This window comes from Python bivittatus, unplaced genomic scaffold (genome assembly GCF_059951505.1).
Source record: "Python bivittatus isolate LINGU-HERP-01145 unplaced genomic scaffold, Pbiv_v1 ctg000340_np1212, whole genome shotgun sequence".
NCBI classification, from domain to species: domain Eukaryota; kingdom Metazoa; phylum Chordata; class Lepidosauria; order Squamata; family Pythonidae; genus Python; species Python bivittatus.
Window position 1 is genome coordinate 24,602,223 of NW_028277056.1, and position 27,203 is coordinate 24,629,425.

The window sequence follows — 27,203 nt, forward strand, 5'->3', positions numbered from 1 at the left end:
GTTCATCATTCATATGTGTGAAGCAGATTGCATATCTGTACAAGTGATCATTTCTGCATTCATAAAACTTACGTTTTCCTTCACTGTCAGTGCCACAGTATATTTTCATCCTTCTCTATCTAGGATTGCTCTGATTGACTGGGAAACTTCATTGACATAGTCTTTGAAATATGTGGGACCTTGCTTTCTAGAGAGCCACTGTGCTGTAGTGCTTAAGGTGTTTGGTTGGCATCAGGGAGGCCCAAGTTCTGTTTATCCTTCAGCATGGAAGCTGTTGGGGTAATATCGGGCCAATCACTGCCTATCAGCCCAACTTACCTTACAGGGCTGTTCTGGAGAAGAATAGGAGGAGGGAACTATAGGTGCACTGCGTTCAGCTGCTATATGAAAGGTACGATAAAAATCTAATAAACTACATTACATAAATAGAATGCTATAGAGAATAAGGAAGATGACCTTGATGGAAATATGCAAGAACTGTTACCTAGGCAAAAGGAGCTGAAACATTTTTTAAATCCTGAGAATCAAGGAAATATTTGGAAGTGGCTCAGGCAGACACCTCCTGATTCACTGATATATAAGAAAGATGGTGGTACAGCACAATCAGACATTCAAGATTCTGTAATTCTAGCAAATCTCAGTAAAGGTAGTTTTAGCCTTCCTGTGGAGTTGATTTCCTGGTCTAGTCTACTTGGTGGGGCTTTCAAATGCAGTGGGCTCTCTTTAAAAATTATGTAGAAAATTCCTGAACAGGGCTCTGTCAAGTCACAGAACTCCAGTATATAAATGCCCCAAATGTTACCTAAAGAAATACAAATAAGCAACTTGTTTCTATAGATATTGCTATGAGGCAATAACATATTTGTTAATTATCCAGTTGTATTTTTTAAGTTAAGGACAGTGATGGTAGAACTAAAAAGTATTGATTTTTTAAAAAAATATTCATATATCAGTTTGCCTTAATTTCCTGTTAATTAGCTAAAATCAGAAAGAAAATCCTCAGCTTCCTCTTATGACCATAGGAAGTTCATATTCTGTGATTCAGCTTACATAGCCCATTGTTTGCTGCAATGTATACTCGCACCCAAAGGTTTTAGCAGAAATCTGTCCTAGATGCTGGGGTGTACCTTGGTTTTAAAAGAAACAAAACAGAACAGTATGAATCATAAACACAAAGCAGATGCTACTACTTATATAGTCATCTGATTTTCTTCTTACTACTTCCAATAATCTAGATCTAGGATCCCCAGCATGATGCCTATAAGGACCAGAGTATCCATGAACACTTTCCTTCCTTGGTGCCTTCTAGGCTCTAGGCCTCAGTTGACATTATTTGTTTATTTCAGTTCTTCTAATTAACAACAAGCACCACCACCAGGAAGCTTGTTCTCTGAAAAGCAAAATCAACTTCAAGCATAATCTTTATTTTCAGATTACTTCTGGACTTTGCATATACCACAGAGGCATTCTTAAATAAAATAAAAATGATGGAACTGCAACCCATTATTTATCTTGAAGGGTATCCCTTTGCCCAGAAAATAGAGAGTTATAAACTGAGAGATACTCCTGGGAAACTAGATTAAGTGATGTGGAGAAACCTCAGATTGCCTTCTGCTACATGGGTAGCAGTAGGTAATTCTAGAATTACCCACTGACCAAAACAATATTGGGGATCCTGCTCAAAATCACTTCTATAAATTATATGAACAATATTCCTAAATATTTTGAAATTAACATTTTAAATATCTAAGCTTCCTGGACATAGTGATTCACTAAATTATAATTTGTAATTCAAATACGAATCTTAAAATTGGGAATATGTGATAGAAAACCATATAAAACATGAGACTTGGGAAAAAAGGTTACCATAAAGTTTTGTGTATTTCCTATAAGATATGTCACCAAAGAAGTAAATGCTAATTCCAGTTGCAGTATGAGGGTCTCACCTTTATTGTTTAATGGATTGGAACTTTATTCTTAACCATATGAAATCATGTGCTGTATTTGTATAAAATATGAAGGTAATCCCAACAATTCATGTGAGTTATATTTTTTCTTACACAAATATTTAATAAGCAATTAATTTCCTTAATTAATTATCAGATTCAAGAATAACTATCTTTTTCTCTTCCTCTTTGGTTAGATGAAGATGTCTTCTGTAGTAACAGAGAACATAATCAAGCTAGTAAAGAGTAAAAAGAGCCAAATTAGTTTGTAAGTTAGTAAGGTCTAAAATAAAATAATTAAATGTTTAAATTATATTTAAATTTCAATCAGTTTTTATTCCTTACAATATATAAGATAAAGTGAAGAACAGCAGTGGTTCTGTAGTACAGTTTTGCATCTAGTCCCAGGGTCAGTCCTTGGTCTTTTCTTTTAAACAGAAGTTGAGTAGCATAAAACCTTGGGCTGCTTCTGCTACCTTGACTGAGCAATAATAGACTACATGGACAACAGTCTAATGTGGTATAATGCATATTTTAAATAAACTTTTCATTTTGAAGTTTAATCTAATATATTTAAATGATTAAATGTAATGTAATGTAATGTAATCATTGAAAATTTTCAATGTAAAATTTAATGGTCCATTAAATAAATTTCTGTAGGATCGAGGAGTAAAAGAAGATGAACTACAAAGTATACTGAATTACTTACTAACTATGCATGAGGTAAGTTGGTAATAGTTATATATACAGATCTTTTAATTTTAATCTATTACTGTATGCCATTCTGAGATCTTTCAAGCTGAGGACCTGGGTATAAATTCTGAACATTTAAATATTAATATAAAAAGTTCATGAAATAAGTATTTCTCTAACATTATAATGTGTTATGTAGGATGAAAATATTCATGATGTGCTTCAGTTGCTAGTGGCTTTAATGTCTGAACATCCAGCATCTATGATACCTGCCTTTGATCAAAGAAACGGAATACGGTAAGATTAAGTAGAAATAATAATTCTGTAGCGCTCATTTTTTTGGTAGATGAATACGTTGGAAAATGGCAGTATCCTTATGAAAGAGAGGGGATTTTGGCATTTAATGTTGCTATAATGCATTAAAGATATAATTCAGAATTGAAAGAGATGTCAGTATTTAAACATAAACAATGCCTTGTTTTCTGTTATTTTATTTTAGACGTAATGTGCAAATAGTCATATTTTTTTCAAAATACCAAGTGATTAGAACATTTAATATAACTGCTTATGTGTTTCATATGTAACAAAAGCATAACAACAACAACAACAACAACAACTTACTAAATTTATATGCTACCTGACTCCCAATGACTCTGGACTTCTTTTTCTTTCTATACTGAACAAAATATGGTATACAAAGACAAACTTGCTGCACAAAGCAGTGTTTAAATAGTTAAATATGTTGAATGATGATTTTTTAATATTGATACATACATATTCATCATGCTATTCCCTTTAGGGCTAAGCAACATTATGCAAAGCACAGAAGAATAAAAAGTACAGATAGTCCTCACTTAATGACCATTCATTTAATGATGGTCCAGAGTTACAACAGCCCTGGAAAAGTGCTTTATGACCCCCGCGGTCATGTAATTACGATTTGCAAACTTTTTTATGACAGTCATTAAGTGAATTACCACAGTTGTTAAGGAAATCATATGGTCATTAAGCAAATTGCATGGTCATTTTGCTGAATTCCAGCAAAAAAGTCAATTGGGGAAGCTGGATTTACCTAACGAGCACATAATTTGCTTTACGAACATGGTGTTTTGCTTAATGATCGTCATAAAAAAGGTAGTAAAATCAGCTCTGATTCGTTTAATGACCAAATTGCTTAGTGACCTAAATTCCAATCCCTATTGTGGTCAGTATTAAGTGAGGACTGCCTGTAGTAAACAAAAAAAATTAAATGCAAGTGATAATATAAGAGAAAAAGATACCTAATTAAACCTAGATTGCATCAACAACATTTGCTTAGCTCAACACTCCTTTCTATCATACAAATCATACAGTACTTCTATCCTCCATATCTACACACTGATTCATACATTGGCTTTTGTTCATTAAGGCTCTCACCCTTCCCTTTTGGAGGATCTCAAATTTCACCAATCATGACTTTTTCAGATCTCACCTCTGTCTCAACCCATTCATTTTGCATTATATACTTGTTTTGCAATTAGGTCCTTATTCATTTTCTCTGTATGAACAAAGGACAACTCCCCTTGCTCCCTGTTTTACCACTTCTTGAATAACCCCTTTTTACTGCATTACTTTTTATTTCTTCTGACATAGCATAACTCTCTTCCACAAAGTGGGCGTCTGAATTGTCTTGTACATAGCCATTTTTGCTTCTTTTAATAAGCTTTGATTCTTTGCAACAGACCACTTAATTCCCACTGTCTGTCTTTCTTTTTTAATAATATTTTATTGAAATTTTAAAATTACAAAGTCAAAAGTTAGAAATGAGAAAGAAAATGAAAACTACAAATTATAAGGAAAAGGAAAAGAAAACGTGAGTTAAAGTAAAAGAAAAAGAAGAAAGACATGAAAAATAGATAGCTTCCAATCTATCTCTGGTCTTGAGAATAATAAGAGTGTCATAGGTGCTAGTTTTTAATGCATTAAGTAGGAATAATTCTTTGTCAAAACATATCCCATTACATTTATAATCTAATCTTCAAATCCCCATGTAAGCTTCGCCCCGCCTGCCTTTTGCAAATAGTCCATCAATGGTTTAATTGGTTCCATTAAGGTAATAATTATTTGATTTTTCTTTTAATAAACAAGTCAGTTTATCATTTTCTGCCATTTCCATCAGTTTTAGCAACCATTCTTGTATTGTTGGTAGTGTCTGGGTTTTCCAAAATTGTGCATACAAAAGTCTTGCTGCGGTAATCATGTATTGAGTAATTCTGATAAGATGCTTTCCGATTTGAAAGTCCATTATACCCAACAGGAATAATTCTGGTTTAAATGGAACCTGTATTTGTAGTATGCTCTGCATCAAAGATTGTATTTGAGTCCAAAATTTCTTTGCAATTTTACATGTCCACCACATATAGTAGAACGACCCTTCTTGTTGGTTACATTTCCAACAAACGTTGGAAATTGTCCCATACATCTTTGATAATCTTTGGGGTGTCATGTACCACCGATACAACATTTTATAGAAGTTTTCTTTCAAATTATAACAAAGTAAATTTTAATCCTTTAGACCACATATTTTCTCATTGCTGCATATGTATATTATGTCCAATATTTTTTGCCCATTTAATCATGCATTCTTTAACTTGTTCTTCAACCATTTCTTCTCTCAACAATAATTTATACATTTTTGCTATTAAGTGCTCATCTGTTTCACATAGTTGAATTTCAAATTCCGATTTATTCTGTTCAAATCCAAATTCTTTTTTTATCAATTTTGAATTTTTCTTTATATTGCATATAAGAAAGCCATTGAAAAGTATGTCCTTCTAAAACCAATTGCTTTGATTTGATTTTATATTCTCCTTGTTCTTTTTCTAAGAAGTCTTTATATCTCATCCATTTATTTTTACGGTGGGGCAAAAAAGTATTTAGTCAGCCACCAATTGTGCAAGTTCTCCCACTTAAAAAGATGAGAGAGGCCTGTAATTTTCATCATAGGTATACCTCAACTATGAGAGACAAAGTGGGGGAAAAAATCCAGAAAATCACATTGTCTGATTTTTAAAGAATTTATTTGCAAATCATGGTGGAAAATAAGTATTTGGTCACCTACAAACAAGCAAGATGTCTGGCTCTCACAGACCTGTAACTACTTCTTTAAGAGGCTCCTCTGTCCTCCACTCGTTACCTGTAGTAATGGCACCTGTTTGACCTTGTTATCAGTATAAAAGACACCTGTCCACAACCTCAAACAGTCACACTCCAAACTCCACTATGGCCAAGACCAAAGAGCTGTCGAAGGACACCAGAAACAAAATTGTAGACCTGCACCAGGCTGGGAAGACTGAATCTGCAATAGGCAAGCAGCTTGGTGTGAAGAAATCAACTGTGGGAGCAATAATTAGAAAATGGAAGACATACAAGACCACTGATAATCTCCCTCGATCTGGGGATCCATGCAAGATCTCACCCCGTGGGGTCAAAATGATCACAAGAATGGTGAGCAAAAATCCCAGAACCACACGGGGGGACCTAGTGAATGACCTGCAGAGAGCTGGGACCAAAGTAACAAAGGCTACCATCAGTAACACACTACGCCGCCAGGGACTCAAATCCTGCAGTGCCAGATGTGTCCCCCTGCTTAAAGCAGTACATGTCTGGGCCTGTCTGAAGTTTGCTAGAGAGCATTTGGATGATCCAGAAGAGGATTGGGAGAATGTCATATGGTCAGATGAAACCAAAGTAGAATGTTTTGGTCTAAACTCGTCATGTTTGGAGGAGAGAAAATGCTGAGTTGTATCCAAAGAACACCATGCCTACTGTGAAGCATGTGGGTGGAAACATCATGCTTTGGGGCTGTTTTTATGCAAAGGGACCAGGATGACTGATCCGTGTAAAGGAAAGAATGAATGGGGCCATGTATCGTGAGATTTTGAGTGAACACCTCCTTCCATCAGCAAGGGCATTGAAGATGAAACGTGGCTGGGTCTTTCAGCATGACAATGATCCCAAACACACCTCCCGGGCAAGGAAGCAGTGCCTTCGCAAGAAGCATTTCAAGGTCCTGGAGTGGCCTAGCCAGTCTCCAGATCTCAACCCCATGAAAACCTTTGGAGGGAGTTGAAAGTCCGTGTTGCCCAGCGACAGCCCTAAAACATGGATGCTCTAGAGGAGATCAGCATGGAGGAATGGGCCAAAATACCAGCAACAGTGTGTGAAAACCTTGTGAAGACTTACAGAAAATGTTTGACCTCTGTCATTGCCCACAAAGGATATATAACAAAGTATTGAGATGAACTTTTGATATTGACCAAATACTTATTTTCCACCATGATTTGCAAATAAATTCTTTAAAAATCAGACAATGTGATTTTCTGGATTTTTTCCCCCATTTTGTCTCTCATAGTTGAGGTATACCTATGATGAAAATTACAGGCCTCTCTCATCTTTTTAAGTGGGAGAACTTGCACAATTGGTGGCTGACTAAATACTCTTTTGCCCCACTGTATCTCTTGTTTCAGTTCTATAAAATGCTTCTTGTATAGAAGTCCACATCAGCATCTTAGGGCATAAAAGTGGTCTGCACTTAGTCCAAACTTTTAATAAAGATCTTCTAATATAGTGGTTTTTAAAGTCCACATTAACTTTGACTGTATCATACCACAAATATCCGTGCCATCCAAATCTCAAATTATAACCTTCCAAATTTAATAGTTTTTCATTTCTCAAGGTAATCCATTCTTTAAGCCATAGTAAACAGCAAGCTACATAGTACAATTTCAAATCAGGAAAACCCAAACCACCTCTTCCTTTCACATCTTGCAAAACTTTATATTTTATTCTTGGTTTTTTCCCTTGCCATATAAACTTAAAAATGTCGCGTTGCCATTGTTTAAAGGGTGCTTCTGAAGTCAATATTGGAATTGTCTGGAAAAGATATAAGATTCGCGGCAAAATATTCATTTTAATCCCCAATATTCTTCCTAATAATGACAATTGTAACTTTTCCCATCGGTCTAAATCTTTTTTAATATCTGTCCAGAGTGGAACATAATTATTCTGAAATAAACCAGCATTCTTAGATGTCAAATATACTCCCAGGTATTTTATTTTTTTCTCTATTGTAAATCCAGTTAGTTCATTCAGTTTCTTCTGTTGATAAAAATCCATATTTTTAGTTAAAACCATTGTTTTTTGTATGTTTACTTTGAACCCTGCTAGTGACCCAAAGTCTCTCAATTTTTGCATTAACGATTTGACCCCCTAATTCCAACTGTCTTTCTGTAGCATGTGTATACCTTATCATTTGTCCATGAAGTTTTCCAAGTTACAGAAATTAATCTACTTTTGCTAATTTTTCACCATTCATGTATAACTTATAATTTGTTCATTCAGTTTTCTTTGTCAAACACAACTATCTTCTTTGATACATTAATTTTCAAATCCATACTGTTTGTTGCACTGTGTAACCTATCTAACACTCATTGCCAATCAGTCAAATTTTCAGCCAACACAGAATGGTATTCCCTCGATACAAAAATATAGACACGCTAACATCCCCAACCAACGCACTTCTAATATGTGACAACCATTCCTTATGCATTTATCCATGAATATATTGAACGTCCAATGGAGCATATCATACCCTGGTCTTATTTGGTGCTCAGTGATGGACCACTTGCTAAATATTAATGTTCTGATATGCTTTACTTCCATCATGTAACACTGTTCATCACATTCAGCGACCAACCTACAATTCCATACATATTTACTCAGAGTGTTTCTTCATTCAATCTATTCACTTTATCTTACCTTCTCTCTGAGATCATCTTGAGTTTCCTCTTACCACCTATAAGATAGCTCTGTGTTATTAACTTACCTCTTTTTTCTGCTCAGGTAGTTATATTTCCTTCAGAGCAATGCTCAGTACCTCCATCATTTTTATTTTCTAAAATGTCTGTGGAGCTCATGTGGGTTCATAGCAATGACTGTATATACTTTGAGAACAGTTTGGAAAAATTGTTTCAGACCTTGTCCTAGCATGAGCCCAGCAACCCTCTGTAATGCGCAAAAGCAGCCAACCATTTCCAGGCTTCTGTGTGAACTTTGGGGGGGGTGGGGGGGAAGCATGTCCAGGTCATATTGGTGCCCAAAGGCTTCATATTGCCTGTGACAATATTACTGCATACAGGCACTGGTCTACTACTATGTCATCTGGTTCAGATAAAAAAAAGGAATAGTTGGATATTGTTTTCATATTGATAACAATGTACCACATAGCCCAGTGTTTCTCAACCTTATCAGCTGTAAGATATGTGGACTTCAACTCGCAGAACTCATGCTGGCTGGGGAATTCTGGGAGTTGAAGTCTACATATCCTAAAGTTGCTAAGATTGAGAAACACTGCCATAGCCACCAGTTATTTCACTTGGCAATTTCATGTAAATATTAAATGGCTTCAGATAGATCAGAGAGAGATGCAGATACTCTGCAGGATGTAAAGCATAAATGCTCAGAAAGAGGCACTTTGAATATGAGCAGAAGAAGCAGAATGACTTGATTTTCTTTTACCCGTTTAAAACGTTTTGCTAAGTGCCAAATTTTACATTGTCTTATACTTCCTTCCTTCAGGGTGATTTATAAATTATTGGCTTCAAAAAGTGAGAGTATTTGGGTTCAGGCTCTGAAGGTGCTAGGATATTTTCTCAAACATCTGGGTCATAAGTAAGTAAACTGTTTCAGTTGCTAATGTGTAATTTCAAACCCTCTTGCTTTTTAGTTACATAATTGCCCTTTTATTTTTTCCCTTTTGCCTATTAAAAAAAGACTGTAGAAAGCAGGAGCTAGATTTGATCATACTTTGAGGTATCCATTGAAATCAGTGGATTGTTAGGCCTAATTGGTCCCACTGGTTTCAGTGGGCATTATTCTATTATAACTAAGTCTTGCTCCAAACTCGAATAAATATTTATTTATTTATTTATTTCTTAGTTGATTGTTTTATGAGTTTTATTTATATTTCATTTTTTTCTAAAGATGTGGTCACAGTTGTTTTGGTTCAAAATATTTCAGTAGTTCTGATCTGGCAAGCTTAATGTATGTATTAGAATTCTGTAGTGGATTTGTCAGATTCTGAAATGATTTTGTCTATATAGTTATGAAAAAAACAAAACTGATATTTCTTTGAAATATATATGTTAAAGATATATGCATATTGTATCATGTGTGATTGGAACTATGGAATCCCACAAGATTGAAAGATTCTTCAATATTACATTTCTTCTAGATAATGTTAATTCTTATCTTTTATTGTGAAAATCTGCTTAAATTTTAGTACATTCCATACTTTTGTCCTTCAGGCGAAAAGTTGAAATCATGCATACACATAGTCTGTTCACTCTTCTTGGAGAGAGGCTGATGTTACATACAAATACTTTGACGATTACAACTTACAACACTCTGTATGAGGTATATTATATTAACCTCTTAACTGAAATATCCTTTGTGAAAATATTAATCAATTTAAAAGATGGCTTGTTTCAGTAATTATTAGATTCAGTCTACAAATAATCAATAAAAATATTTGTTTCATCTCTATTAATCATTCATTTACATTAATATTACATTGTGGCATGAGTAAAACCTGTTCCCTATGATTAATCTATGCTTATTTTTAATGTAATTTTAATGTATATTTCATTATTCTGTGCTTTTGTTTTATAAATATAATGATTAGCATGTTATTTGAATGTTCTGATCCTGAAATGAGCATCTTTATCCTCAGCATAGGCAGCTCAGATTTTGGAACAGGCCATTCTGAGTGTTGTGGAAATGGACCAACCTTAGGATTGGCTGGGTTGGACCAGTTCTGGACCATATGGAACAGCTTGTTCTGAGATTAGACTGGCCCCTTTTCAGACCATTTCTAGGACCCTCAGAGTGGTTCTTTCCAAGGTCAGAACAGAAGGCTTGCACATTCCTACTTCTGTCTTTCTTAAACTCATAATAGCAGCTGATGCTTGAACAATTATGTTTGTACCTGCTAAATGAGTATGAGGAATTGAAATGTAGTTATATATTAGAATCCATTTTAAAATGTATGTCCTGAGTGAAAAACATTTTTGCAAGGCTAAAAAAGGTAGGGTATAAATTGCAATAATAATAATAGAAAGTCAAGGATTGCATAAACTGAGAGGAAAATAAGTTAAAATGTGTATTTATGCATGCAACTAAATGTATCATTTATTGGGAAAACAAAAAGGGATAAAAATAAGGACTAGAAATATAATTAAAGCATTTTAATTTTAATTAAAATATGACATAGCATATAAGACTATCAGTATATGAAGTATATGACATACAGTGCTGGAGATAGTATCCATCTCAATAATACTTGTTGAAAAACACAAGGAAGCAATCGTACTGTCCTGTATGTGGGATTCCAGTGAGCCATCTCGCTTGTCCTTGTGTTTCATCACAGTTCTTTTGTATAAGTATTTCAAGAAAAAAAGTGAAATTCAAAACAATGCATAATTCATAAAAGTTATATCATACATCAAGGTATAAATATCACAATTATGATTTAAATATCAAGATTTTCATTCCATACCACACATAATTGTTGTCTGCGTAAGTCAATTCAGTTAAATCAGTAACTTAATGTGTTTAAAGGCATATACAGTGTCTTTGCCATTGTGATAAACAATGCCACCTGTTAAGTAATATAACTTAAGTTATCTATTAATAGTCTAGAAATCTGGAGGTAATGTTTGTAGCAAAAGTGAACATTTTAGTATATTTTTTTCCTTCAAAACTAATTTGATATAACTGAAATTATTGGTTATGTTCAAAACAGTTCATTTGCTAATTTAGTTCTGGAACTAATTCAAGAAATTTGAACATAACTTTGACATTCTGGTTCAGTGGTAGCATCTAATAGATCCAGTTTGCATACTTTTAAATTCAAATATAATATGGTTATTTCCATTTTTTCCATTTTTAATTTTTTTGGTTCCATTGTTGCCTTCTAATAATCTGATTATTATTTTCTTTAATAATATGGATATGTTATACAGTTTTAAAGGCTTTTAACTATGTGCTTTTAAAAACATGAATACATTTGCACAAAGTAAATTAAAGCTAAGAATGAATCACCCAAGTTTACTGCATTTAGTTTTTAAAGAGGAATTGAAATGGAGGTCACTTCGTTTTAGTTCCAGTATCATTTTAGTGCAATCCATTTTTTCGCAAATGATTTGAAATACAGTGAATGGAGTATTTTTCTGTTATAGATCTTGACTGAACAAGTCTGCACACAGGTTGTTCATAAACCACATCCAGAACCAGATTCTACTGTGAAAATTCAAAATCCAAGTAAGAATTTATCTTTTTAATTTTGAGAGATGGTTGTACTAAATTTCAAACTTTCTGCTAACTGAACTGAACACCTCAGTACTGACAGTCCACAGGTCCTATCACACTACAAAATGCTTTTTGGTTCCAGAGTTGCTGCATTCCTGATGAAATGTAAGATGGACACCAGAGTGCAGTGGCATTCATGGGTGGAGAGAGGGCAAGGGGGAGCAGAAAGAAAGCAGCATAACAGTGTCACAGTGGAAACCCCACCCCTTTGGTATGTGTGTTATGACACCACAACCTACATACAAAAGAAATGGAGCTTGCAGCGCCACAACACTGCTATTCTTATTTTGGCAAAAGCAGGAAGCTCCTGCAGATGTGTATTATTAGATAAGGATTCCTCCTTGTTCTCTCTTGTTTTCTGCATCTCTTTATCTCATGTAAACTTTCTCAAGAGGTATAGGAAAAAAGAGAGAAAGAGCAGGGTTGCACACACAAGAGGAACATTCTTTCTTTTATTTATGTATTCTGATATATCCCTGCCTATTTATTCAGAGTTGGACAAAAGATGGAGAGAAAGGATAAATTAACACATGAAGAGATTTTTATGGGCTCTGAACTGTTACTGAAATAAGTCAGGGTAAAGAAGTGTATTCCTCTGATACACTTTAGCTTTTTCTACTTTGCCCCTGTAAAGAAGGTCTAGTGTTGTTTATTATTGTAAAAATCACGGTTAATACAATTATTAGAAATAGTTTGGAACTGATAGTAGGGAAATGTTACTGAGTTGCCTGTTACCCAGTTAATTTTATTATACTGTAATGCTCCATTTCAATGAATGAATGAATGAATGAATGAATGAATGAATGAATGAATGAATGAAGGTTAGACATTGTGAAAAGCCATGTTTGCAGTTTTATAATGATTAAAACAATTGCTTGTAAACATATGGTGTATATTTGCTCTTTTAAAGTGATCCTGAAAGTGGTGGCAACATTGTTAAAGAATTCTGCACCAAGTGCAGAACTCATGGAGGTTCGGCGTTTGTTTTTATCAGATATGATCAAACTTTTCAGTAATAGCCGTGAAAATAGGAGGTATGTAAAGAATTGTCATATTCAGTAATACAGCTGTTCTTATGCAAATACTACAAAATAAGGGAAGGTTTTGTGTGATTAGGAGGGAAATAGTTTTCGTTTCTGTTTTGTATCACAAGATAAAGTTGTCAGGATTGTCCTTCACAAGGATGCCTTGTGTTTAATTCATGCTGATACCCAGCATACCTGATGTATATGATTAGCGCTTATGGTGCCAATGTCCACAACAGTATTTCTCAACCTTGACAACTTTAATATGGGTGGACTTCAACTCCCAGAATTCCCCAGCCAGCCATGCTGGCTGAGAATTTCTGGGACTTAAAGTCCATCCATCTTAAAGTTGCCAAGGTTGAGAAACACTGGTCTACAACAACCTCCCCAAACGTTGTGTCCTTCAGATGTGTTCGATTTCCACTACCCATAACAGCATATCCTTGATCTACCACTTCAGGGATATGGCTTTCTAAGGATATTATAACTATATGTCTGTATCGCCCTGTTTGGGCACAGATCATCACTGAATAGTGTTTCCTCACACTTTTTTTGTTTCTGAATATATTTTATTAATACATCATTTCCTGTTTTCTTTATGTGAAAAATAAAGTTAAAAACAGGTAGTTAAAAATAGCCTACCATAATTGCTGTTAAGTTTGGTGAAGTCTCTTTTTGTCCTGTATTCTGAATCCTGATCCTGTTACTGGAGGTTATAGTTTTAGCACAATTTTAAAATTGTACACACTGTTTTCTTCTATTTCTGAATGTGTAATGAATACATATTGTTTACTTATGGTTGCAAATCAATTGAAAAATACTGTTTTTTCATTAATGTTTAGAATAGAGACTTCTATTTTTCTGTTTTGTTTTATCTATCTATCTATCTATCTATCTATCTATCTATCTATCTATCTATCTATCTATCTATCAAATAAATTTATATAGCCATTCATCTCAGAAGAAGTGACTCTGGGCAGTTTACAGCAAAAATATTAAATCAGTAAACATGTCAAAAAACAGTCAAATTAAAAAGTAAAAAAAAAATAACATAAAACACACAAGAGATTAGATCAGCCAGGGAGCCACCTCAGCATTTAACCAGCTCGAGATTCACAAGCCAGATGATATAGCCAGGCCTTGAGGGACTTCTGGAAAATAAGTAGGGATGGAGATGACCTCACTTTGGGGCAGAGAATGTTCCCTAAGGCGGGTACCACAGCAAAGAAGGCCTACCTCCTTGGGCCCACCAACTGCGGTTCCCTGACTGACAGGACCTGTAGCATGTCTCTCTTGCTAAATCTGATGGGACTGGCAGAAGTAACCAGGGAGAGGCAGTCCCACAAATAACCCAGGGTTTTCTCTTTTTTATCTATATGTACAATTAAAAAGTTCAAATGCCACGGAATCTTACTGTAACTATTTTATTTTAGGTGCTTACTTCAGTGTTCAGTATGGCAAGATTGGATGTTTTCTTTGGGATATATTAATCCTAAGAACTCTGAAGAACAGAAAATTACTGAGATGGTGTATAACATCTTTCGTATTCTTTTGTATCATGCAATAAAATATGAATGGGGAGGATGGAGGGTCTGGGTTGATACACTTTCCATTGCCCATTCTAAGGTAAGAATCTGAAGTTTAGTTAATATCATATATCATAGATAAAGTTTAGTGCCATCTTGTGGTCAGCATGCAAAATGGCATGTTGTAATTGTTTCTGAATTATTTTATTACAGTTCTTTTTCCAGCTCCATTTTTAATCTGGTTAAATTACAGTTATTATTTTTCTGACATTGTAATTTGCTTGTGTTAAGGTTACCTATGAAGCTCACAAGGAGTACCTAGCAAAAATGTATGAGGAATACCAAAGACAGGAAGAGGAGAATATCAAGAAGGGGAAAAAGGGGAATGTGAGCACTATCTCGGGCCTTTCATCTCAGACAACTGGAGCAAAAGGTGCAATGGAGATTCGTGAAATTGAAGATCTTTCACAAAGCCAAAGCCCAGAAAGTGAAACAGACTACCCTGTCAGCACAGATACCAGGGATTTACTCATTGCAACGAAAGTATGTGATGATGTGCTTGGAAGTTCAGATAGACCAGGGAGTGGTGTACATGTAGAGGTTCATGATTTGTTAGTTGATATAAAAGCAGAAAAGGTAGAAGCCACAGAAGTAAAGCTGGATGATATGGATCTATCACCAGAGACGCTGGTAACCAGAGAAAATGGTACCCTTGTGGAAGTTGAATCGTTATTAGACAATGTATATAGTGCTGCAGTTGAAAAACTTCAGAACAATGTTCATGGGAGTGTTGGCATAATTAAGAAAAGCGAAGAGAAGGACAACGGTCCCTTGATTACACTTGCTGATGATAAAGATGAACCTCCTAACAGCACCTCATTCCTCTTTGATAAAATATCCAGCCAAGAAGACAAGCTGCTCCCTGAATTGTCTAGCAATCACATCACTATTGCCAATATTCAAGAGACTCAGATACATCTTGGTGTAAATAATGACCTTGGGCTTCTTTCTCATATGCCTAGCAGTACTGAAATAGCATGTGGTTCAAGCATAATAGAAGATAAAGAATTTAAAATTCATACTTCTGTTGATACAATGGACTCACTATCTGAGAGAGAGCTGGCTTCATCATCTAAAGGATTAGAATATACTGAAATGGCAGCTACAACCCTTGAAACTGAGTCTTCTGGGAAAACTGTACCAAATGTAGATGGAGGGAGTATCATATCAGATACAGAAAGATCTGATGATGGAAAAGAAGTAGGGAAGGAAATAAGAAAAATACAGACAACTACTACAACTCAAGTAAGTTTTTTAACACATAATTGTATAAAAGTTACTATATTATTAAACATACATATTAATACTTTATTGATTAGCCATTAAGCCATATCAGAACAAAATATAAAATACAGAATAATAATAAGACTATATGTTAAAAAATAGAGTAAAAGACATGAATAAAAGAAAATGCAAATCATATTTCTGTGTCACCCCTACAATTGACCCCAATCAGATCCACGTATGCAGTTCTCAATTGTATTGTTTTGTTGAAATAAAGGGACGTATTATGAAATAACATATACATTAAAATAACATAACTATCTCAATAGGTCATCTGTCTAATGTACGGTCCAAGATACTGATCTCTCTCTTTTTATACAGTTGACACTCAGATAATATATATGTTCTGTCCTGTTTCTGGGGCTCCGCAAATACAAGTATGTTCATCATAAGGACTTGGTTAAACTTTCCATATTTAACCATTGTGTCCAGCTGCTCAAATCTTGCTTGGGTAAATATCCCCCTAAGATATTTGAGCATTTCTGTGTTTAAATGTTTGGCAATTTGGATGGTGTGTTTGTAGCAGCTCATCCATTTCAATGTGCCAGCCTTACAGAGGGTGGCTATATCCCTCTGAGCTTCAATATCCAAAAGTCTTTGTGCTGCAATCTTTTTAACTTGTTTTCCAGTTGGACAAGAAACAGGAAGCTCCTGATATTATTTGTCAGTTGTACAATCCAAGAGGTCTCTAACTTAGATTTTCTCTGTTCTAACAGATACAATTTTGGGAGTCTGCCAGTTTCTAGTAAACATATATATTGTATAGTACCTAACATAGTATGTATATTTTAATACTTTTAACTAGGCATCTTGTTTCAAATTATTTCCTGTGATATTGTGTTCTGCATTAATTTGTTTGGTTGCTATTCCAACAGATAAACCAACATTACACAGATATATATATAATAATATAATATCTATTATAATACAATAATTAAGACAGTTTTTCCTAAACTGAGGTAGATTCTTGGTTTTCAAATTTAATGGATAATGGAATTACATAGAATATGGAAATTTATACACAAAAATTTAAGAAAGCATTTAACTGCTTCAGAATAGCAAGTGTCAGTTTGGCATTTGTTATAAAATATACTGCATAGGAAATGCTCATTGATTCAGAGAAAATGCAGATGATCCATATACAAATTATATATATTTCTTTATTCTCCTAATATGGGTAAGTTCAAAAAGTTGAGGTGGCTTGTGTTCTCTCTCAAATGAATGTGGCTAATGCTTCCTTTCCATTCAACAAAGCCATTGCTTAAATTTTGGAGGAACAGGTGGATAAATCACAGTGAAATTCACAAGCCCTACACTTGTATAGCTAGCAAATCATTATCAACCTTGTAGTAATCTAAAAATAATATCTGATTGATGTTGTATGTGATACATAGGATGAACATCTGTGATTTCTCATGGGTGTTTCATTAGGACCCTTTCACACAAAAGTTTTCCCTGCTCACTCCTATGTTTGAATTCAAGAATATTTTTATCTTACACTCATGTTTCCTTTGGATCTTAACATTGCCTCAAGTGCAGAGAATTTAGTGAAGCTGTTCCACTTGGCTGGAATGTTCCCAGTTTATTGATTCATTATATCTCCTTTCTTCTTGGTGTTCAAGGGCATGCATAGTATTTCATCCTCTATCTTTCTTTCAGAACAAAAACCCTATGAGGTATAGTGGGCATAAAGTAACTCAGTGAAAATTTTACGTCTGAGGATGGATTTAAATCTGGAATTTGCCAATCCTAATCTAGTTTTTTATCCACTATACATCATAACTGTCTTCTTGCACATCTGGGAGCTTTGAGGAGTGGTATCAAAATGTAATTGATAGGAGGGGAATCAGTAATGGGGTAGGAATCTACAGCCAATGGACCACAAGTGTTTTTCAGTAGGAGATGCATGGGATCAGCGATGGTTGTCCAAGCACCACTATCCAGAACAGGTCCTGCAGTTAAAAAGGCAAAACAGTATCATTTTGTTTCCAGTTTCCATCCAATGAGTCAAAATCTTACCTTAAATTTTGAAGCAGATGCAATAGAGACTCTTTTGAGGTTTGTTTGTTTGTTTGTTTTGTTCTCTGTCCCACATTTTAAATTGATTGATAATCTGCCATCAAGTTGGTGTCTACTCTTAGCGACCACATAAATACATTTTCTCCAAGTCAGTCTGTCTTTAATCTGGTCCTTAGATCTTTCAACAGTGCATCTATTATCACTATAATTAGGTCCATCTGCCTGAGTGCTGATTATTGTCTTTTTTCTCATTCCTTCCATCTTTCCAGGAATTATGGACTCCTCAAGAGAGCCAGGTCTTTGTATAATGTGTCCAAAATGATAATATGACTTTGGTTATTTGTGCCTCAAGTGAGAACTCTGATTTGTTTTAATCTTTCTAAGTATTCATCCATCCTGGCATCCTAAATCCTGGCATCCAATCCTAAAAGGCAGAAGCTATCCATCATTCCAGTATCTTCATTATCCATTCTAAGGCTGGTTGCTGTATCTCTTGTTAATAGTTTGTCTATATTTACTTTTAGTCCCTTTTTCCCCATTGGTTCTTTGACTTTCATTACTAGAGTTAGTAGATCATTTTACTTTTTCAGCTGTCAAGATAATGTCGTCAGCATGGTGCAGTTTATTGATGTTTCTTCCTCTCATTTTATTAAAAAATGTGTTATAAACAAAGGTCTGAACAAAAAGTTTGCCAATCATAAATCTGAAGATCTATCTGTAGATTAACACTATTCAGCAAAGAAAGCATACTGACATATACTTCCCCATAAAAACATTATCATGTCATTCACTCGCCTTTAAAAGGGTAATGTGGTGACTAAAAAAATGAATTGATTAGACATTTCCCAATATGTGACATGAGTTAACCAGCTGATACTAAATAAGCTATGCTGTCTCAGCCTCAGCCCCACATTTGCAATATATTGATCATAATATGTGCTTTTACCAGGTAGCTAAAACATTACAAGAAGATAATGCAGCACTTATCACATACAGTACTTTATGTTTGACAATATAAAATGGTGTATAAATACCAATTTTATTATTGATTCCCCTCTACATTAATGGGCTGGTTGTTTCAGTTCAGTAAATGCTAGAAGCTAAAGATCTATTATTTACAAATTTTATTCATGTATTTACACTCAGAGACCAAAGGAAAAGCAACAGTATAATAATAGCCAATAAAACAATACAAGGAGGACATCAGCAGGACAGATTTCATTGCCTTGCTCGGTCCCATAGATAATTCCTTTTTCTCACATTTTAATATGGTAGACCCTATCATTTTAAGGACAAAGAGATTAATACTGAAGGACAGAAGTTGGCTAAACTGGCCTTTAATTTGATCTTTTGATTTTAGACCAACAGCCCAATGTCTGGCAGTTCAGTGGGTGGACTCACATTCTAGGGAAGAAGGGGCACAGTATGATTAATGATATTTATTTGTTTGTTTGTTTTGTTGTGGGAAAAATGCCCAATTTGAACAAGGAGCCAAAGTATTTGGAGATAAATGCAATGAAGTATCTTTTATTGGCATGTTCAACTACAGTGATAATTGGGCTTTTGGCCCAAAAAATGCAAACGAGTCCCGAACTAAACAAGATTAGGGGTTACATAGCCCCAAAAATATTACATAGGAATGATAAATAAAGCCATGTAAATCATACCTTTACAGCTGGAAATGTAACATTTAATAATGCTATGGGATGCCCTTGCTGTGGTTTAACCAAGTGCTTCTAAATTCTACATTCCTACAAAGGCCAAAGCCCTTTATACTAGTACCTTCAAACATAAACAATGTCCTTTATTGTACTCATGTAGTGTCTCCTTTCACACCAGAGAAAGGGCAACAATCTGGTTTTTCTTATGTGTCTTCTTCCCTTTCAGGGTCATCAGGTTGTTTCAGTTCTTCTGCTCTAATACATACTGCAGAACCATAAGGAAAGGGTAGAATATTATTTATCCCCCACAATTTACTTACTTTATTTGTATGCTGCCCATTCCTGAAGGCTCTGGTAATGATAATTTCATATAAATTGCCCAGCAGTTGTACTGATTTTAAAGTGGTTTTCTGTCCTGATTGTGATCATTTCTCACTTACTGCATATTTGCTTTTAACACTTTGATATGTAGGCAGGACCACAAGTATGTGGAAGAGACTGTCTAAGCTCAGAGCCCTCCAATAAAATGGATAAGTAGTGAGTAGTTTGATAGTTCTTTAATATACCCAAAACATTAAACAGTCTATATTAAAATGCTTTAATATACCCAAAGCATTAAACAATCTATGGGAGATGGAAAGGATGTTTGTGAGTTGTAAGCATTTACTACCTAATGTAGGAACTCTTAAAGTCAAGTGTTACTCCTGTTCAGAAATCTACCACTAAGTTCTCCAAGTCTTGGATAGACAACAATGCACCCTAGCCAAGGCTTAGTTTATGCATGTGGGACTCCTAGATGTAATTCTTAGAATGTATTGTGTGTTCTGGGGGGGAAAAGAAAAAGAAAAGAAGACTATAAGGCCATACTAAAAATGAAGGAACTGATGTTGCAAATGACCAATTTGATGCAGATATGAGCAACCCTGGATGAAAATTCTACTGCCTTCTAATGCCTTGTTGGCATTTCAGTTCCAAAATCTGATTCTGAAATTGGGAGTTTAATCCTTCCAGGGAAATGGATGAAGTATTTTAATGAGATACTGTACATAGCAGCTAGTGAATTGCATGTTCCATGTAATTGGATTTTGGATCCTTTCCCTGACTGATCAAATTTACTGTACAGCTGAAAAATAGGAAAGCTACTGGGGGAGACTCAATTCCTATAGAATTCCTAAAATAAAATCCTGACTGGTTATCTCCAGTGCTGGCCATGTTTATAATCTTTTATAGATGTCTAAATAGTGGGGTCTTTCTAAAACAAACCCAATCCTTAAAAAAAGCTAACTCAGCTATATTGCAACTAGTCAGCTTTTAAATAAATTCTAAGGGCCAGGTTGAGGGCAGATCATCCTGGAAAAAGTCTATCTTTGTAGTCACTAAGAGTTGACACCAACTTGATGACATATAATCAACCATTCTTGCATCTTTATGTGAAACTAGCAGATTAGATGATCCAAGAGAAAGTGCTAGCTGAGTAACAAGTTGGTTTTAGACCTGAATAATCAAGATTTGATCAAAGTATTATTCAGTGTATGATTTGGCAGAAAAAACCTCTAACATAAAATTGTCTAACAGAGGAACTCTGTGGGCCATTTATACTGATTTGAAAGAAGCTTTTGATTTGTTCCCCTGAAAGAGGCTGTGGAGGAAATTGCTAGCCACAACTATAGATTACCCTAACTTGTCATGATGCTGCCTGAGGACCCTTATAAGCAGATAAAAGTGCTGCCATTGGAGGTATTTCTCCATCAATCCCCACTCTGAATAGAATTAAGCAGGGTTTTAGCTTTAACCCGTACAATTATATTTGATTCCATAGTACAGGCACTCTCAAAACATGAGTTCTAGCTTCAATAATCCTACATCCATCCTACTTCACATTTATTGTTTAGAAGCAACATAGTTGAGAAACTGTAGCCAATGCTGAGAAGGGTTCCAATGCTAAAATTAGATTTGCTGGTTGTAGTCATAACCTATTCTTGGAGAAATGGTATAGCTTCAGAGTTGTCTCACTGCAGCTTCTCAGCTCAGTCCCTGCTAATACCTGGATGAGAGAAAACCATTCTAGAGGTCAAACAGAAATTTCTTGATTATCAGCCCATTACTGTGGAGAAGCTCAGTAGCAGATCTTTTTCTGTTCCAATTAACTTTATACCATTTTCTCTATTGCACCCATGAAAGCATTTACATTAGAAGGGTTAATATTTACTTTGAAGTAAATTGTATGAGAGGTTCCCACACTCAGACTACCTCTGCCCATGTTCAGATGAGCCTGTTGAGACAGTTCTGCATGCCTTGTTGTGCTGTGATCTATATCATATCTGAGTTAATACTCCTCCTCCTTGCTAAATTGAGGTTGGCCTGAAATTGAGGATGTGTGAGGATTAGTGGATTAGTCTACTGAGGTTTCTTTGAGACTTGCCAAAATCTTTTCAGTCGCAATTGGCAATTGAGATGCTGGGTTTGAATGATATTCAAGCTTGGATGATTTAGCTAATTATACCTTGTGTAGAAGAATTTAATGTGTGTCAATAATTTCCATTATTTTTTTTTACCTTGTTTTGACTTATACTGTATTATTTTCCTTTTAGTTTTTATCCTGCAAAACATTCAAGTACTTTTCTACACCTGTATTAAACATTTTCTACTTTTCCTGTCCTTAGCTTTGCTCAATATCTCTCTTCTCTTGTCCAACATATTTCTTCTGACAGAGGTTGGAATTAATCGGTTGAATATATTTGTTTGCAGGTCTCAGTCAGATGTAGAGTTAATCAACATTGTTTTTTCTTGGACTGCCAACTCTCTACCATTGTCTACTCATATATCAAAAGTAAAATGGAAAGACTTCTATCAGTCATATACCTTGAAAAAATTGTAGAATTTTCTCATTCTTGCTAATATTATAGTTAGCCCTGGGCACTATTTCTCTTATCTAGCTATAGATACCTCTCTAGTAAAAATGCTTACTTTTCTCTCTTTACCTAGAGAGTTATCTGTCTATCTTAACAGTACTGGTTTTAGCTGAGAACTAGTCAGAAATTCAAGCATATATTACTTTGGTACAAATACTTTGGGGAACTGAATAAATTAGGTGTTAAAAATAAGACAAGTACTCATTGCACTTTGCAAAATGCAATTTTTTTTTCCATTGGAGCTGCCAGTCAATTTTTTCTAACAACTGCAGGTTTCCTACATGAAGAATAGATAAGTCAGGTTTTTGTGAGAATTACTTTCAGTACTTGCAAAAATCCTATATGCTATATTAATTGTAGAGAGCAAGGAGAAGACTGCTGCTTATAAATATTTCCGTTTACCCTATTAAACAGATTGGACAATGAGGGTTTTTTAGCTCATATAATTTCCCGTGAATGGGGATGGGGGGTGGTATCTAGAATTCCACTGAAGAAATTAGAGAAAGCTGTTGGAAATAATGGAACAGATGGGATATTCAAATGACTGCAGACTTCCCTCCAGAAAAGCTGGATGCCTATGAAGTTTAGCCTAAAGATTAGCCATTGCTTGGATGGAGTTGTTTGCTTAGTGGATATAATCTTTTTAAAAATACATAAATAGGGGTGTTCTCCCCTTTTTCCCCCTCCTTCCCTATCCAGTTTAACTTTCCACTGTTCATGTCCTCCTGGTTTTGTTCTCTTCCCAACCCCTCTTCCCAAGACTAGGTTACCCTAAACAGGGCTGCTAGATGCTATCTAGTGATAAAGGTGAAAAAAATAAGGTTTGGCCACACTTATCGCCTCAAGATAGTCCTTAATAGAGGCTCAAACAAATGTTCAGTCTGATGATCCCTTCATAGTCGTCTAGCAGCACTTTTGGTAGCTCTTCTGCTGCTTCATCATCTGGAGTTTCTCTGTAAACGAGGGGAACACCAGATTCCAATATTCCATATTAAAAAGGATTATTCCGTTCAGGTTTACAGAGTAATCTTTTTGGCTATCCTTCATATTTGATTGAACCATAATTCATGATATAGTAATAAGTTCTAGGTATAGAAATTTTGGTATTACCATATTAGGTTTTTTATTTGTAAGAACAAACATATGGATATTAAATCAAAAGAGAGCAATAATGAAGCAATTGAATTTAAGTAAGCCATTGAAGCTATATGATTTGAGTAAATTGCCCTTCATTTATTTTACTCATCCAACATATTTGGTTGATATTGGTTGATAACCAATTTTTAAAAACATTCTCTGGGATGTCTAATATTTAGTTGAACTAACCTTATCTTAATATAATAAGAAACACACTTAATATTCTTTAACTCCCTTAGCTATTAATATGGAATATTCCAACACTTTATTCCAGAGTTCTTGCAAACCAAATGGTATGAAATATTTGATTACACTATAAATATATTAATATGTTGAAGGATGAGAAGTGATAGTTATAGACGATGCATAGTGATGTTCTGGTAAGTGAAGTGAATTTTATTGTTACTCAGCGACCAGCATAGTGAATAATTTGTGCTGCCGGTGTTCAACTGTACTATCTTTATATATTCCATATGTGTGCATGTGTGATTTCTTAATTGCAAGCCTAATTTAAGAATATCTAACTTAAATTTATTTACAAAGCTTCCTTAAAGTTTTTCAAGTACTTTAACTCCCTTCCTTATCTATACCTTATGTTAACTATCTATTCTATATAACGTAGCTTAACGTTCTTTTTCCTGTTTCCTAGTGTTTTCTAAGTTAAAGAGGAGAGGGAAGGGGGGGGGGGAAACCTTTTTCAAGCCCTTTTGAGAAATTGACACCTGGATTATACTTCTCTACTCCATTATAGCTCTCAAGCTATCTTTCCAATGTGGCTCCTCCTCAGCATGATTCAGTCTCTTCCCCAGCTAGTTCACTTGCATGTCCTTCCTTGTAGACTCTACTGCTGCTGCTACTGGAGAACTGCATAAATCCATCATACATCCCTCATTCTCTACTGATCTTTTTTCCAAGTCCATCATCTCTTCTCTTTTGATGTTTTTAGTTGCCCAGCTTCCTGGAGGCATGTCTGCATTTTAGTGCAAGACTTATAAGGGGCAGTTTGTCAGAAGAAGTTAGGAAAGTTTTGGATTTCTACGTGGTCCATGCATCCCAGCTGCCTGAGACTCCCTTCTTGCTTATGGCAGTTGGACAAAAATCCAGCCTTGAGACTTCAGAGAAGCAAAAACAGTACAGATCCAGCTATGGCAGCTCACCCTATCACACCTTATTTGTCCATGATTTCAGAAAAGAAAAAAATATATATCAATATCCAAGATCATTTTTAAAATAAGGGGGAATAAAGGATACCTTCAATTTCCATGAAACTTTTTTTAAAAAATAAGAGATAATTTCATTTTAATAACTGCAGCAAAAGGAGTAGAGTACCACATAAGGTATAAATCCATAGAAACTAGTTTCAGAAATTTATAATGCACCATGCCAAAGGCCATTTCGGCATCTAGCAAGGCTACCCTACCAGTTTCAGTTGTTTTGATTATTTATTTATTTATTTATTTATTTATTTATTTATTTATTTATTCAGTTTATAAGCTGCCCATCTCACTTTTCCAAGCAACTCTGGGTGTTGTACAACAAAGTTATAAAATAGTCAATAAATACATTAAAAAGTATTTATATATATATATATCAAACTAAAACAGAAAATAATAGACAAAAGGATGTTAAAAATAATTGAGCCACCTCACTAGTTCTGAATATACATTCAGAATGTCAATTAGTAATTTAATAAACTTGAAAAACTTTTATCAAACCACATTGTATAAAATGGATAGTCAGAGGAACAATTTTTTGGAATCTACATGCCAGGTCAGGGTTGTCAGTAGTTTTGCATTTAAAAGGAAGTTGGAAAAATCACTAAAGAGGGTAGCAAAAGCCTTGTTTTAAAAAGCATAATTATAAATTACCAATAAAAAGGGGCAAAGTAGTACATGTCTTATGGCACACAGTGGAAAACGATCGGTACTGGGAACTTTTCTGGCTTTAATAGATTTATAGATACCTATCATTTCCTGGAGACACAAAAGTACAGCTAAATATGCAACTTGATCAAGTGTAATCTTAAGAAGAGATATAGTATATAGACATTTATACAACTGGGAATAAAAACCTATTCTGTTGAGTCAAAATCATTATGTTCTTTGTCATGGATGGACTTAATAATAGAGATAATGCTACACTGTTGCAACTATTTCAGCTGTGAGGCTAGATACAGTAAGGCCTCACTTACTGACCACTTGTTCAGCAATTGTTCGAAGTTACGATAGTGCTGAAAAACACGACTTATGATTAGTCCTCAAAGTTGCAGCTGTTGCAGTGTCCCTGCGGTCATGTCATTGCGATTTGGGCGCTTGGAAACTGGTGTGCATTTACAACAGTTGTAGCATCCCATGGTCATGTGATCACTATTTGCGACCTTCACAGTAAGCTTTTGAGAAGCAAAGTCAATGGGGAAGCCAGCAGGAAATTGCAAGTCGCAGTCATGTGACATCACACTTAACTACCTGCAGTGATTTGCTTAATTACCACAGCCAGAACTGACATCGTAAGTTAGCACAGTCACATGATATTGTGCTTGATGACCGCACCACTTAGCGATGGAGTTTCCAGTCCCAGTTGTGGCCGGTAAGTGAGGACTGCCTGTAGTTGTTTATTCCTGTGTTTGGTCATCAACTTCAGAAGTATCTTGAGTAGTCTCAACACTAGGAAATTATTGTACTGATTATATTACCTTACCTTACCAAACCTTAAATAGAGATAAATCAGGAAAATAAAACAAGAGATGAAATAAGAAGATGAAAATAGCATATATAAATAGTAGACATAGTATAGACAAATTGGTTACAGGGAGTACCCGAGTTAGAAACACCCAGGTTACAGATGACGCATAGTTAAGAATGGAGCTTACTGTAGCAGATTTGAGTTAAATGCACAATGATTTGAGTGAATTACACAGTGGATCAAGTTCATTACACAATACTACTTATACAGTATTATATAATATATTTTGTTCCGGCTTACATACAAATTAGACTTAAGGACAGACCTTTGGAACAGAGCTCATTCTTAAACTGGGACTACCTGTATAAATAAGAAAGTGATACATTGTTTCTTTTATAATAAAAGCAAACTGTTTTTATAATAAAAATACTTTTCTAAAATAATTGGTATGCGTACATTCTGCTTGGATCTATACTATTCTTAAACCAATAATAATGACTGATGAATGTAGATTAATGTTCACTGGTGAACCTGTCAGAACCTGACCTTTACCCTTCATTTTGATTCCATTGTAGTTGTAGTAGCAGTAGTAGTAATTTTATTGTCTTGCATATTTCCTCCTGTGATACCCTGGAGCAACCTTCTATTGATTGTTTTCCCAATTCTGACATGAATGTCAGCTGGAAGAAAAACAAAATCACTAACCAAATGAGATTGATGGCATATATGAAGAGAGTTACTGTGAACAGAACCTTGTGATTTTAAAACAGAATTAAAACATTTTTTTAAAATGTTTATTAAAATATAATCCAGACTGTTAACATATAGACATACTGAAAAGACTATTTCC

At 34.9% G+C, this 27,203-nt stretch overlaps 1 protein-coding gene across 3 annotated transcripts in view; it reads left to right on the forward strand.

Moving 5' to 3' along the window:
* NBEA (neurobeachin) overlaps positions 1 to 27,203 on the forward strand; it is a 441,196-nt gene that overhangs the window by 84,576 nt on the left and 329,417 nt on the right. For all 3 annotated transcript variants that reach the window (XM_088140729.1, XM_088140730.1, XM_088140731.1), the window contains exons 15-22: positions 2,607 to 2,669; positions 2,839 to 2,936; positions 9,258 to 9,350; positions 9,986 to 10,094; positions 11,918 to 11,999; positions 12,958 to 13,081; positions 14,506 to 14,698; positions 14,890 to 15,903. In XM_088140729.1, the coding sequence (XP_087996855.1) occupies positions 2,607 to 2,669; positions 2,839 to 2,936; positions 9,258 to 9,350; positions 9,986 to 10,094; positions 11,918 to 11,999; positions 12,958 to 13,081; positions 14,506 to 14,698; positions 14,890 to 15,903 (1,776 nt within the window). The remainder of the gene's footprint in view (positions 1 to 2,606; positions 2,670 to 2,838; positions 2,937 to 9,257; positions 9,351 to 9,985; positions 10,095 to 11,917; positions 12,000 to 12,957; positions 13,082 to 14,505; positions 14,699 to 14,889; positions 15,904 to 27,203) is intronic.